The sequence below is a fragment of the Rhineura floridana genome, chromosome 1, assembly GCF_030035675.1.
Source record: "Rhineura floridana isolate rRhiFlo1 chromosome 1, rRhiFlo1.hap2, whole genome shotgun sequence".
Lineage (NCBI taxonomy): Eukaryota > Metazoa > Chordata > Lepidosauria > Squamata > Rhineuridae > Rhineura > Rhineura floridana.
In genome coordinates this window covers 259,302,491-259,316,087 of record NC_084480.1, presented here as the reverse complement: position 1 = coordinate 259,316,087, position 13,597 = coordinate 259,302,491, and the positions used below count along the sequence as shown (strand labels likewise).

Here is a 13,597-nt window from a genome sequence, read left to right as displayed (position 1 = left end):
TTCATACATATGGATGGTACTGCCCTGACTCAATTTCAATTTGGGGCTATTGTTCGGCGGGCCTTATTGGCCAGTGGTCGCGATGCTGGAGTCTATGGGCTGCATTCTTTCCGGATTGGTGCATTTACAGCTGCGGCCCTTGTGGGCATGAGTATCAGCGAGATACAGGCGATCGGAAAGTGGCGTTCCGATGCATTTAAGTCTTACGTCAGGTTTTAACAGATGACTTTGTTTTTGTTTCCTGTAGGTTTGACAAACATCCCAATTCCCGTCAGGATCGTCTTGTGTGGCCACTCAATTGTGTTTTGGGCTCATCGGAGGGCATCCTCGTCTGTTTATGGAACACAGCTGCAGCTTTCTGCCACAGCTACGATTCAGTGGGAAGCCCGGAGGGGCATGTTATGGGATGTGTTGCTGCCTGCTGTGTGCCGGATCATGTCATTGGCTGACAGGCCGCACATATTGTTAATTCATTTGGGTGAAAATGATTTGGTGCAGCGTCCTGGGTTCGATTTGCTGCTAAAAGTTACGCGTGATCTCACGTGGCTTATTAGATCATATCCCCATCTTCTGCTTGTATGGTCTGAAATGCTTGTTATAAGGGTTTGGAGGGGTGCTGTTCACCCCAATAAGATAGATAGAGCTAGGAAATGGGTCAATAGGAAGGTTAGGGATTTCGTTTTGTCTCTTGGTGGGGCAGTTATTTCTCATGATAGGATTAGGTTCCATGCCCCACATCTATTTCGAGATGATGGTGTTCATCTTTCTGAGCAAGGGTGTGACCTGTTTTTGGAGGATCTTATGGGGGATTAAGGGGATTGTTATCCTCATTGGGTGGAGGGGACCAAGCTTAAGCTGATCCCCTCTTGTGGCATAGAATTCGGGCAGGTGAGGTATGTGGGGGTTAAAATTAGGTGGTTAAGGCATCATGAAAAAGGGGCACTTCCTAGGGAACCATCAGGGCTTTGTGTCTGGTGGGGATCTGTGTTGTGTCCTTATGGGACCTGCTTGCACATCATGGTGAACGCCTGTACGGCGGGGCCATGGTGTGGGGGTTGGAACCACACAGCTGGCTCCAGGAGCAAGGAGGGAGGAATTCACCCACGTCCTTGACTATGGAGTCACGTGATGATGAGAAGTGATGCCTTAAGAAGGTGAGGGTGTAATCCCTCGTTGTTAGGTTTAGCCTCACCTGCCCGAAAAGATATAGATTTGAATAATTGGCTGTATTGCATTGGATTTAGGATGTTATATTTTAATAAATATAACATTATACCAGTTTGGTGTCACGAGTCTTCTTTGTGTGGGGGCAAACAAATATTTATTATAGAAATAGATTCACTGTTCTTGGCTGACTTGTTTTCTCTCTCTGAAAAACAACAGAAAACTAAACAAAAAAGCTCCTCAGTGTAGGAAACCCTCTCTGTTTCTCCTCTACTTACCAATAAGGACATCAGGCCTTCAGAGAAGCAGCTCTGAGCGTGCTCAGAACTAATGTATGGTTCTGATCTAGGTGAAGGCTACCACACAGGACTGTTCTTGAAGCAGATTTGACTCTTATCTAATCTCCCTGACACCTCCCTAATATGCTATTCACTAATAGGCAAAGAAAACCTTGCGGTTTAAGTAACGTATCTATAGCCAACAGATATTTCTCTCAAACTTTAAAAAGCAGGGAAACTGGGCAGCTGTAGTGAATGCACCGGGGAGCAGGAGACCTGACCTCCTCTCTGTTGTACTGCCCTACAAATTGGTCAAAATGCAAACACAATTTGGGTTGGTCTTTCACAGTCCAATCCACTTCCTGTGTAGCTTGGAAGAATTTGTAACATGGGTGCCTCTGAGCATATGGTGAATGGTGGCAACACCTGCAATCAGGACTACATCTCCAAAGATGGAGAATTACATTTTTTGTATGTTTGTTGGTGTTCTTCTTACTTTGCTTCTTTCCTGTGTTACTATTATTTCTATAGAAAATCTAACATAGAAAATTGTATTTCTCTCATTATTCATTCTAGAAATCTGTATCAAATTTATTTTTATTAATTTCAAAGCCTTTTTTTGGTCAGTGTCATATGATGGGGAAGACAGACTTTTGTGTTTCAAACTGGAGGCTATGTTCTATTTCTATTTGGGGTGCATTAAAAGTTGTATCTGAAACTGCAGCTGGGTGTAAAATTAGACTGATAACAATATGTTACTACTTAAGCGATGAATCTAGCTGTTGGAAAAAAACAAACTTAGTCTACCCAAGATGCATGTGTTCAGCCTGCTATGCTTAAATAACTCCACTTAAGGAAAGGCGGGCATGGTCAATTAAAAACAGAGCACACCTAGAATTTTGCTAGAATATAGAATCATAGAATAGTAGAGTTGGAAGGGGCCTACAAGGCCATCAAGTCCAAACCCCTGCTCAATGCAGGATATATTTCACCTCCCACTGTTTTATCTTGTGCAAACTGAGACACTCCTCATGTCCATTGGAGACTGTTCTGCAGAATAATCAGTGCCATTATTCCACAATTGTTTTTGGAGTTTTTAAAGCATAAATTATGCAAAGTGTTGCTGTATTTCACATATTCACAGAAACAGAAGCAAAAGAAAGTGATTTACTATAGGAAACTTCACTAAAATTGCAAAGTAAATCTAACTTATTTAAAGTGACTATCTGAACTATATCAATTGTCTGAATATTGTTGCTTCCTCCATGATAAAACAAGATCAGCACAGCACACCTCTTATTCCTGTTGTTTTGGCTGATTGCAAATGTTGCCACCACTCATCATATGCTCAGAGGCACGTTACCAAATTCTTCCAAGCTACACAGGAAGTGGATTCGACTGTGAAAAAAAGGTAAAGGTGTCCCCGCACTTGTAGTGCGAGTCATTTCCGACTCTTAGGGTCAATGTTTACTAGGCAGACCGTATATATGGGGTGGGATTGCCAGTTCCTTCCCTGGCCTTTCTTTACCCCCCAGCATATGCCGGGTACTCATTTTACTGACCATGGATGGATGGAAGGCTGAGTGGACCTCAACCCCTTTTACCGGAGATTCGACTTCCTCTTTCTGTTGGAATCGAACTCTGGCCGTGATTTTGACCAATTTGTAGGGCAGTACAATATCTCAGAGAGGAGGTCAGGTCTCCAGCTTCCCTGGTGTATTCACTATAGCTGCCCAATTTTCCTGCTTTTTAAAGTTTGATACAAATATCTGTGGGCTATAGGTACGTTCTTAAACCGCAAGGTTTTCTTTGCCTATTACTGAATTTCTCTGCTTTTTAATCTGGGAGGTAAAAAATGGGATCCTGTGCAAGTTTGCTGAGAATGGACTGATCATTTGCTTATTGAGTTCAGTGGGATTTACTCCCCTACAGTCATGCTTAGGATAGGTGAAACTGACCATGGGAAGGGAGAAGGGAGGAGCAGAAAAGGCAGGGGGAAGGAGAGGAAGAGGGAAGGGAGGAGGAAGGGCAGAGGGGACGATGGGGATGGGAGCACACGGGAGGAGGGCAGGTTTGATCATTTTCATGCTTATTGAGTTCAGTGGGATTTACTCCCGTGCAATCATGCTTGGGATAGGTGAAACTGACCACAGGGGGAGAGGAGAAGAGGGAGGGAGGGAGAGCTGGAAAGGGCAGGGGAGGAGGAAGAAGGAAGAGGGGAGGAAGAAGGGTGGAAGGAGGAAAGAGGGGCAGGAGAAGGCAGGTCTGATCATTTGCATGTTTAGTGAGTTCAATGGGATTTACTCCTGTGCAATCATGCTTAAGTTAGGTAAAACTGACTATGGGGGAGAAGGAGGGGGAGGAGAGAGGAAAGGGAAGGAAGAAGGGTGTGGAGAGGGGAGGGGAAGGAGAAGGAAGGGAGGGAACTGGAAGGGTAGGGGCAGGAGGAGCAAAGGAAGGGGATGGAAGGGGCAAGAGGGAGGGGAAAGGAGGGAGGGAGGAGGAGAGGTGTGGGTTGATAATTTGCACATATTTTGAGCTCAGTGGGACTTCTATACAGTCATGCTTAGGATAGGTGAAACTGACTTGAGGGAGGGGCAGGGAGAGGGAGGTGTGTGAAGGGGAGGAAGGGGGATGGGAGAGGGAGGGGAATAGATTGGGTGGGTGGGCACTGAGCAGAGGAGAAGCCCCTCACAGAGCTACAATCCCCAGAAGAGAGGCTATCTGTTAAACCGCTCTGGCCACTGGAGCTCTGTCAGGGCAATAGGATTCTCCTAACAGCTCTCAGCACCCTTCACAAACTTCACAGATTCCCAGGATTCTTTGGGAGAAGCCATGACTGCCTAAAGTCAAATAAAGGTCTAGGGTGGGTGTGGCCACTTGATTAGCTAAGCCAAACAGCTGTGAGTCTGGCATTTAGAACACTGACAGTTGGTTCTTACTGAGCATGGCCGTGCTTATCATTGACTCCAATGTTACATTTCTTGAATTAATTAAAAGTCAGCCAAGTAATATTTTTACCTTTTAAACTGCAGAAGAAGACAAGGTCTGTAATAGGATTACAGGTACTCTGTGAACATGGCTGATTTTTTAATTATTTTCAAGAAATTATGAGACCACTGACAGGAAAAAAAAGTCCAATAGGGGTCTGGGTTTTTTCTCTTGTTTTACACTTTGAACTCTCAATTCTCTCTGCCTGTTTTGTGTATCACTATGAAAACATAAAGCAAGCATTTTTGAATTCAAGACTATAACTTTTGTAAAGTTTTGTTTTGAAATGAGCTTATGGGAAGCAGCAGAATGGCTTGAGGAAGATTTTCAATTTAAAATTGCGGAATGCTAAAAATCCATGCTGGCTATAATATACAGCCACTCTCATGGCTGTACAATACTGGCTGTAGTGGTAACACCTCATAACAACAAATGGAGTGGGAGCATTCCTAGTACGGCTGACAAGCAGGCAGTCTTGGGAGGGACCTCTTTGCCATAATTATGCCTCTGGATTAGGATTGGCTGAGTAGTGCAGAAAGCTGATTGGCCAGAGAAGAGGAAGCTGACTCGCCAGAGAACAGGGGATTGACAGAAATGCCTTCACAAGACCGTGTAAATCCAAGAAAGTATAAAATTTGTTCGGGACAGAAAATAGTATGTTGCTTTGAGGCAGTCGGTTAAAAAAAATGCTTGACATTCTCATTGGGAGGGCTGTGCCCCTGTAGCCCTAGCAGACCAGCCTCCACTGTGCCCATGATGAAGACGCCTGATCCCTCCTATTCCCCTGGGGCCTGCCCTTGCTGACCCACCAATTGACTCCAGGGGCCAACTCAATTCTGAGCTATCCCAGATCAGGGAGACTTGCCTTTCAGTCAAGGAGAGGATTCTACCCAGACAGCCACTGCCTGGCTCTGCAGGCCAGCTGACAATCATCTTCCCATCTCTGGAAAGCAAAGCAGCTCCTCTGTTTGCCTAACTCTCCTATCTGTCCTCATATGCTGTTGACCCTCTCTCTAATTGACTCTTCTCCAGGATCCATCCATCTCCCAAGTTGTGATGAGAAATAACTATTGAATAAATAAAATAATTTCTCCACCACCACCTCCAGGAACTCCATGGCCCAGGGAAGGCCCAAGACAATATGTTATAAATAACTTGCATAGCATGAAAAAAATCCTTCCTGGTGCTATCAGTGGCCCACAACATTGGAGAAGGGAAAAACAAATGGAAGTAGAGGGTAAGTAGCTTGACTTAACTGGGATTCTCAGATTTGAGCCTTTTAGGCCAGGCTTAAATAGCTCTGCTTACCCCCTTTTTCAAGCAACTGGATAGGCAATTGGACTGATCCAACAGGCTCCTCTTATGTACTTATGTTTTATATTTTAACTAAATGTAGTGTATCGGTTAGACAGTTGGACAAGGACCTGGCAGGCCAGGGTTCAAATCCCCACTCAGCTATGAAGCTTGCTGGATGTCCTTGGGGCAGTCATATACTCTCAGCCTAACCTACCTCACAGGATTGTATTGAGGATAAAATGGAGAGGGAGGAGAACCATGTACGCCACCTTGAACTCCTTGGAGGAAAGGTGGGATAGAAATGTAATAAATAAATATCAGACATGTGATGAGGCAGTATAAGAAATAATTAAAAAAGAGGAATCTGCTTTCATACATTAAGGTTGTGTACACATCTGTAGGACAAAAATGTATTTTTCTCAATCTGGAATAGTTCACGCGCATCCTCAACATGCTGCTTTTAAGCTAGGTTGATTCTACACCCTGCTGTTCACAAGGGCAGGTGAAATTACTTGGACACATTTGAAAACCCTCCCCTTGATTAGGTTATACATCCCTTTTCCTTCCTACATGTGCCCCAGGTAAACGAAGAAGAAAGTAGTGATTGCGATCTTGGTATATGCTGACCCACAACTTCATTGGACAGGTGTAGATAAACCCCCTGGCTACTGCCATACTACCCTGAACATGCCTGATCTCATCTGATCTCGGAAGCTAAGCAGGGTCAGGCCTGGTTAGTACTTGGATGGGAGACCGCCTTGGAATACCAGGTGCCGTAAGCTTAGAGAACGGCGATGGTAAACCACCTCTGAATACCTCTTACCATGAAAACCCTATGAATATATTCAAAAAAGATTCATAGGGTCACCATAAGTCATAATAAACTAGAAGGCATATAACAACAACAACAGATACACCCCACCCCCCATTGCTGGGACCGCCTACATCTGTTTGTTGGAATTGTAGGAATGCAACTTGAACTGAGCTGGGGTTTGTATGTTGGAAGGGAGATAGAAAAAAGACCTCCAGGTTCCTTAGCTATACTGTCCCCTGTTCTTCTGTTGATCTTCCTTCCTGTAAACTGATACCTCTTAGGGATGCTGACCACACTTTCTGGCTCCTGCTTCCTGTCCCCCTTGGTCTCTCAAGGAGATAGGACATTTTTGCTTTGTTTCTCTCACCTGAGACTGGTCTTTACATCTTCAACATAGCTAGTTAGCTAGAACTAGAAACTCTTTCCTACCAACTATGTATTCCTTAAATAAGGAAGCTTTTCTTATTTTACCAGTGCTTAAAGACTCAGTTGAGAGCCAGTGGGGCGTAGTGGTTAGAGTTTTGGACTATGACCTGAGAGACCAGGGTTCAAATCCCCACACAGTCATGAAGCTCACTGGGTGACCTTGGGCCAGTCGCTGCCTCTCAGCCTCAATGGAAGGCAGTGGTAAACCCCCTCTGAATACCGCTTACCATGAAAACCCTATTCATAGGGTTACCATAAGTCAGGATCGACTTGAAGGCAGTCCATTACCATTTCAAAGCCTCAGTGATTATATGCAGGGTTAAAGTCTGCTCCCATTGGTAGTCACACACACTCCCACAATTCCACTGTGCTGCTGCTCATCAGCTCATTCTATTAACACTATCTTCATCTGTTTTCAAACTGACACACTGTAGGGTAATGTGGAATCACTGGCCCTGGGAGTCAATTGGTGGGACAGCCCGGCCCGGCCCCAGGGGAATAGGAGTGATCAGGTGTCTTCTCCATCATGGGCCCAGTGGAGTCTGGGCTACTAGGGCGCAGCATTCCCAATGAGAATGTCAAGCAATTTTTTAACCCCTTCCAAAAAACCATCAAAAGTATATACCATTTTCTCTCCCACATCATTTTATACTTTCTTGAGTTTATTTTTGGAATGAACCCAGTTTCTCAAGAAGCGCTTTTCAGGGGCCAAAGAAAGAGCAATAGATTTAGATTGTGTGTGGGTTGCATAGAAAAAACAAGTACTCTGTCTCCATTGATCCTAGAGTAAAATTCTGTGTATACGCAGCCCAAGTGAGGCACCCCGTTCAGCCAATGGATGCTGGGAGGTGCAGAGCAATGGCAAAGTGCTGAAGGACAGGTGTGTGGGCCATGCGGCCTTTGGTGTAGTATAGGACACTCTCCTGTTATCCTGTTGAGGATTCAGCTGCCAGTTCAGTCGGCTTCTGTATATGAAATCCAGGGGATGGCAGTAACCATTTTATTCTTCACCTCAGGCAGAATGTAGATTGAGCTGGCCCTGCAAATCACCTGGGCTAGTTGATTTACTGAGATTTACCTGGTAAAGTGGGCTGCATAATTTAAAAAGAAACTCACATTTTAAATCATTGCAATGTTCATAAATAGGCCTTGCATTAATGCCTTAAATATTGTAGTTTTTCATCCTTAATCAATTTTTTTATACTTATAGAAAGACTGAAAATAATATATTTAAGTAAAATATCAACCATTTTAAATACTACGTACATTTGACAACTTGTGGGTAAAACAAAATGTTGTTTTCTCCAGTATGGACAACTGGTTTGGTCTGTCCATTAGGTAGAAGGCCAACATATATCCCTCTGTTTCGTGCAGATTCTAGGCTTACAGACCCACTTTCTAAATTCTTTTCTACTTTAAAATGACAGTCCACATCTCCTGTGCCCTGTAAGAAAGCAGTATATTACCATGAATTCAACTGAATGTGTCACACATCTGGACAAACCGTATTGTCAAATGAATAAATATAATTTTCTCATTATGTTCTCATGTCCCAATCCAGCAAGGGAGTTCTACATACTGAAACCATCCTCTGAGTACATATCTGATCTAGAGGCAAATATTTATTATGATGAACAGTGGGCTCCATTCAACTAGCTGGATGTGCACAACCAGCAGCTGGTATGTATGATACTAATTTCCTGTGACAAGAGATGTTTTGTGCCTTTAGTTTGGTTTGGGTTTTTTTATTTCAATCAGAATACTAAAACGTGTTCTCCCTTTCTCTCTCCCTCTTTCCCCTAACTCTCTGACTTGATTTTGATACCGGTCCTTTCTCCTGGGAATGTACAGGGTTGAGCGTTCTTGCTTTCTCCTTTTACTCGTATCTACTCAGAGTCCTTATATGCTGAAGCAATCATCACAAGTAGGCAGATTACAGAGACTCCATCCAAGGATTCTTGGGTCTTGGAGGTACCAGAAATTTTCTAATTGGAAGTCCCAAATATGTAAAGTGTAGACAAACCTGCATTAAAAATGCCTCTTGCTTCGTACTAGATCCTTCAATGACACATAAAGATGAAGAAAAGCGTTCAAGGCACATGAAATCTGATTCATTTTGTGTAAACAAAAATGAAGAATGAGGCCTACCAGAATCTCATTCTGATCACATTCAACTACAAAGAGAAAACCCTAAGCAAAACCTAGGTTGGAACTGCTTCAGATTTGGTATACTTGATCAATACTTTAAAATATGGAATAGGTTTCTAAACATAACATTTCCTTTAAAATGTGAAGCAGCCTCTACAGTAAGAAGTCTCCTATTGGCTTCCCAGGATAACACTTAAAGTAATATCACTGTTTATTCTTCTGATATTCTATCTTTGTTCTGAAGACTTATTAAGAGCCTGAGATTTCAGCCGTCTTTTTAATAGTATAATACAGCATTATAATAGCCATTTCAATTTATTCATTGGCATTCTCATTACTAAAGATCTACTGATACTTATTAGATACAATACTTCAAGTGTATTATAGGTAACAAGCCAATTTTAATCAGCAGCTGGTATTGACCCAAGAGCAGATTTAGTATTGTTATGATCAAGAAACCCATTGTTAATTAACTTCATCCATGGAAGAGGGAGGAGACCCGTAAGATAGGCACTAGGAAAGGAAAGATTTGTCCATTTTGGTTCTTTCTGTTCTCATTTTCCCAATCTTAAATTTGGTTCTCCCATCCTAGTAGGCACATGAATCTGACTATATAGTCCCTATCTCATGTAGCCTTTACCATATCGCTAGGAAATAAAGGTCATTGCACTGTCAAGTCTTAGCCGGATTCTTTCATGTTTGCACACTTCTACAGTTGCTTTCTGGAAAATTATGTTCACATCTGCAGAGAAAGTATGAACAAGAACTGCTTACCGTTCCATTACACTGACCATCCTTGATCCTCAGATACATTCTTGGTTTTTTTACACTTTCAAACATGCAGACCCCAGAACTGATTTTATGTACTCTCCAGTAAGAGTTGTCAGATTGATTTCCTGCTCCACTGCAGCTCCCATCAGGCATCAGGCAGAGAGACTGGCAGTAACTAGTAGTGAGCAAAATTATAGCACTGTTGTGGAACACTCCCTACAAATCAGCAAAGAGAACCAGCTGTAAATAATAAAGCCTTTCAAACCTCCTGCTCGTCACTTGTTTTTCCATCCCAGTGCAGTGACTATCCTTGTTACTTACAAGATCTTTTTTTAAAAAAGGTGCCAAGTCACATGTACATTTCCATAAAGATGACTCTTTGTGGTTTTTCTCATTACAGTGTTGCAAGAACACCTGCACTTGGCTGACCTTCCCTCCTCCTAAAGATACAGGATCAGTCTCAGGCCATGGACCTGGCAACCCTATCACAGTTCAAGGAAATATTCAAGCCAAGCAAAAGTCCTGGATGGGAGTATAGAGCAGGGGTTGTGGCCTGGGATAGGAGGCACAGGGTGGGGAGAGTCTTGAGGGCCACATGCAGAGGCCTGAAGAGCTGCAGTTGGTGCCCCTGGTCAGTAGTTCCATTAGAATTTCTGTGAGCAGCCATTTAAGGGAGGAAATAATTTGTGAAGAGTCGTTACAGCCAAAGAGAAAGAGAGTTCTGGAAGCCCAAGGGCCTGTGCAGAGGAAGAAAGGGGAAGTCATTCTGGTGATATTCTCTGAGAACGGTTATAGAGAAATCCAAAATCTGCAGTAGGGAAATGCCTTTATTAGGACCCATCAAAATGCCACAAAACAATCAGCACACTTTTGAGCTCTTCCGAACTCTTCATCAGGCTGGATGTTAAGCAAAACATCTGTGACTGGCCATAGCGTAAGAAAAATGACGTTACTATGAGGTAGGTTTTAGTCTACTCCAGCTGCAATATTGGGTTGTTTTCTGTACTCTGCCTAGTTTTACTACTGGAGTAGGCTAAAAGCTACAATAGTTTCAGTAGCTTCTCCTTTCTTACACTTTGGCCAGGCACTGACAGCCACTTCCAATATAATATGTAATCCCCATGAAAGTTTTCATTATCAACAATGCTTTAAGGTGCAATCTTAAACGGGGAGAACTGAAAGCTCAACTGTCATAAACAAAGGCTTAAGCTAGCAGGGAAGGAGTGAGGGCAGAGAAATATTTTGCATCCTACATCTGTATCTGGTGGTTTTTATATGTTCACACACAACCGCATCTGCTTTTTGCTTATGCTGGGCAGAGTTATACAGGTCCACAAGAAAGAACAAAGGGATTTAAAAAAAAACTCATTAAAGTGATTTCATAGTGTTAAGTTACAATTGCAGTCTTCAGCTCCATCTAGTGGGTGGAGATCTCTCTTTTGTCTTTTGAAACCTGTTCACTTATTGCAGGATCTTATGACACACACACCACCCAATTGCCTTGCTCATCAAATCTTACCTTTACATGTACTACAAACTCCTTTGTTAGTCCAGCATAACCTGTGGTATCATCATCAACTATGGTGCCTTGGAGATTGAAAGTAACTGTTTGCCCTGGGTTCCGGGCAGATTCCAGAATTGTGCAACGATTTGGCTGAACATGAACCTGCAGCTCACAGTGGAGGTCACCATGGTTCTAACAAGGGCAAGATGGGACTAATCAGCCACATGAACTACTGGACATGCTGAAAACTGAGACAGATATCAGGTCGTGGTTTTCTTCACATTATTATTTACCACCCAACAGTGCCAACAGCAGCTTGCTGTGACCACCAAAGATCAGCCTATTGTTAATCATTTATTTATTTATTTCAACAATTTATATACTGCTTAATGGTGTAGTTTCTGTGTGGACATTTCCTTCTGTTGGGTTCAGGCTTGTGTTCTGAATGCTGCAGGGTTTCAAGGGTTCAGTTTATGCTGTGGAAATATGAAGCATCTGAACAACTTTTTATTTTTAAGTGCCTTTGCACCTTCAACATCAATGTGTGTTCAACCTCAGTGGGACTCTAACTTTGCTGCAGGAGATCATTCTAGTTCACTTACAAATAATACAAATAAAATGTTATGTAATACTACTACTAGAAGTGCACCTTTGAAATGCTGGGGGTGGAGAAACAAATCCTGCACAGTTGATGGCCAGTTGTTTCTTTAGCTTCAAATAAAAAGAACTGATATCTACACCTTTATGTGCCTGGTACACACTAATTGTAGCAATCATGGACACAGGGTACAAGAACAAGTGCCCCATTTTCATGCCTCCTAGTAATGGCATGGAAGTTAAATAATTTGCTTCCATTTTATATGTGATTACTTTATGTGTGATTGTAGCCTATTTCTGCAATTGCACTTTTTTATTAAATGACACTCTGGTCAAACAGATTGGCTCGATTTAGGTCTGCAAAGTTTGCATTTAAGGCCTGATCAGCGATGATTCACTCAGTCATATCAACAGTCATGTGGAAGTCCTGAGGATGGGGGCTACCCACTCATAATCCCAATCCATGATCGCTGCCTGCAGCAGATACCAGTTCACAATCTTATTGGATTATGCAAAATACATATCCCTTCTAATTATTCCCAAACATGTTCTAGATGAGGCCAGGGCCAGTGTTGACTGTATGTGGATTAAGTGCATAATAGATGCACATATACACAACAGATATAAACAGATATCCTTATGTATGTATGCAGGTACACTCATTTACATACACATGCTTGAGTACATATTTCTCTGTATACTTTTGTATACTTTGTAAAACTGGGGTTTTATTTTGTTATTCCACCACATCTTTGAAAGCCAAGTTTAATTATGGTTTGTCATTATCCAGAGAGTGGGAAGTTAAGAATTGTATGAGCCATCAGGATATGGCAATGCCGACAGATACCAGGTTGGTGGCCCTCGCATATTTTTCGCCTATGGAGGGACTTTTCTGAATTGGGGGATGCTCAGGTATGCTTTGTGCATGTGTACGTATGTGTGTGCTGTGTGTGAGAGAGATGTAGAGATGTACATGTTGTCTATGAGAGAAAGGAAGAGATGGACTGGATGAGGGCGAACAAATTGAAATTAAATCCAGACAAGACAGAGGTGCTCCTGGTTAGTCGAAAGGCAAATCAGGGAATAGGGATTCAGCCTGTGCTGGATGGGGTTACACTCCCCCTGAAGACACAGGTTTGCAGTTTGGGTGTGCTCCTGGACTCAGCTTTGAACTTGGAGGTTCAGGTCTCTGCAGTGGCCAGGAGTACTTTTGCCCAGCTAAGACTGGTGCGCCAGCTGCGCCCGTTCCTGGAGACGCCTGATTTGATTACAGTGATGCATGCCTTAGTTACATCCCGTTTAGATTACTGTAATGCGGTCTACGTGGGGCTGCCTTTGAAGACTGTTCGGAAACTTAAACTGGTACAAAGAGCTGCAGCCAGAGTGCTAACTGGGGCTGGTTACAGGGACCATACAACCCCCTTGTTACGACAGCTCTACCGGCTGCCAGTTTGTTTCCGGTCACAATTCAAAGTGCTGGTTTTGACCTATAAAGCTCTATATGGCCTAGGTCCAGGCTATTTGTCAGACCATATCTCCCCATATGAGCCTGCCCGGGCCCTGAGATCTTCAGGAGAGGCCCTTCTCTCAGTCCCAACACCTTCGCAA

At 43.0% G+C, this 13,597-nt stretch overlaps 1 protein-coding gene and 1 non-coding gene across 2 annotated transcripts in view; one reads left to right on the top strand and one right to left on the bottom strand.

Annotated features, from left to right (window-relative positions):
- RP1 (RP1 axonemal microtubule associated) overlaps positions 1-13,597 on the bottom strand; it is a 296,219-nt gene that overhangs the window by 234,643 nt on the left and 47,979 nt on the right. The window contains exons 13-15 of the mRNA XM_061598841.1: positions 11,408-11,584; positions 9,892-10,104; positions 8,236-8,413 (exon numbers count right to left, since the gene is read on the bottom strand). Of these exons, the coding sequence (XP_061454825.1) occupies positions 8,236-8,413; positions 9,892-10,104; positions 11,408-11,584 (568 nt within the window). The remainder of the gene's footprint in view (positions 1-8,235; positions 8,414-9,891; positions 10,105-11,407; positions 11,585-13,597) is intronic.
- LOC133376011 (5S ribosomal RNA) lies at positions 6,393-6,511 on the top strand. Its single transcript, XR_009760393.1, has one exon. It is a non-coding gene; the product is annotated as a 5S ribosomal RNA (ribosomal RNA).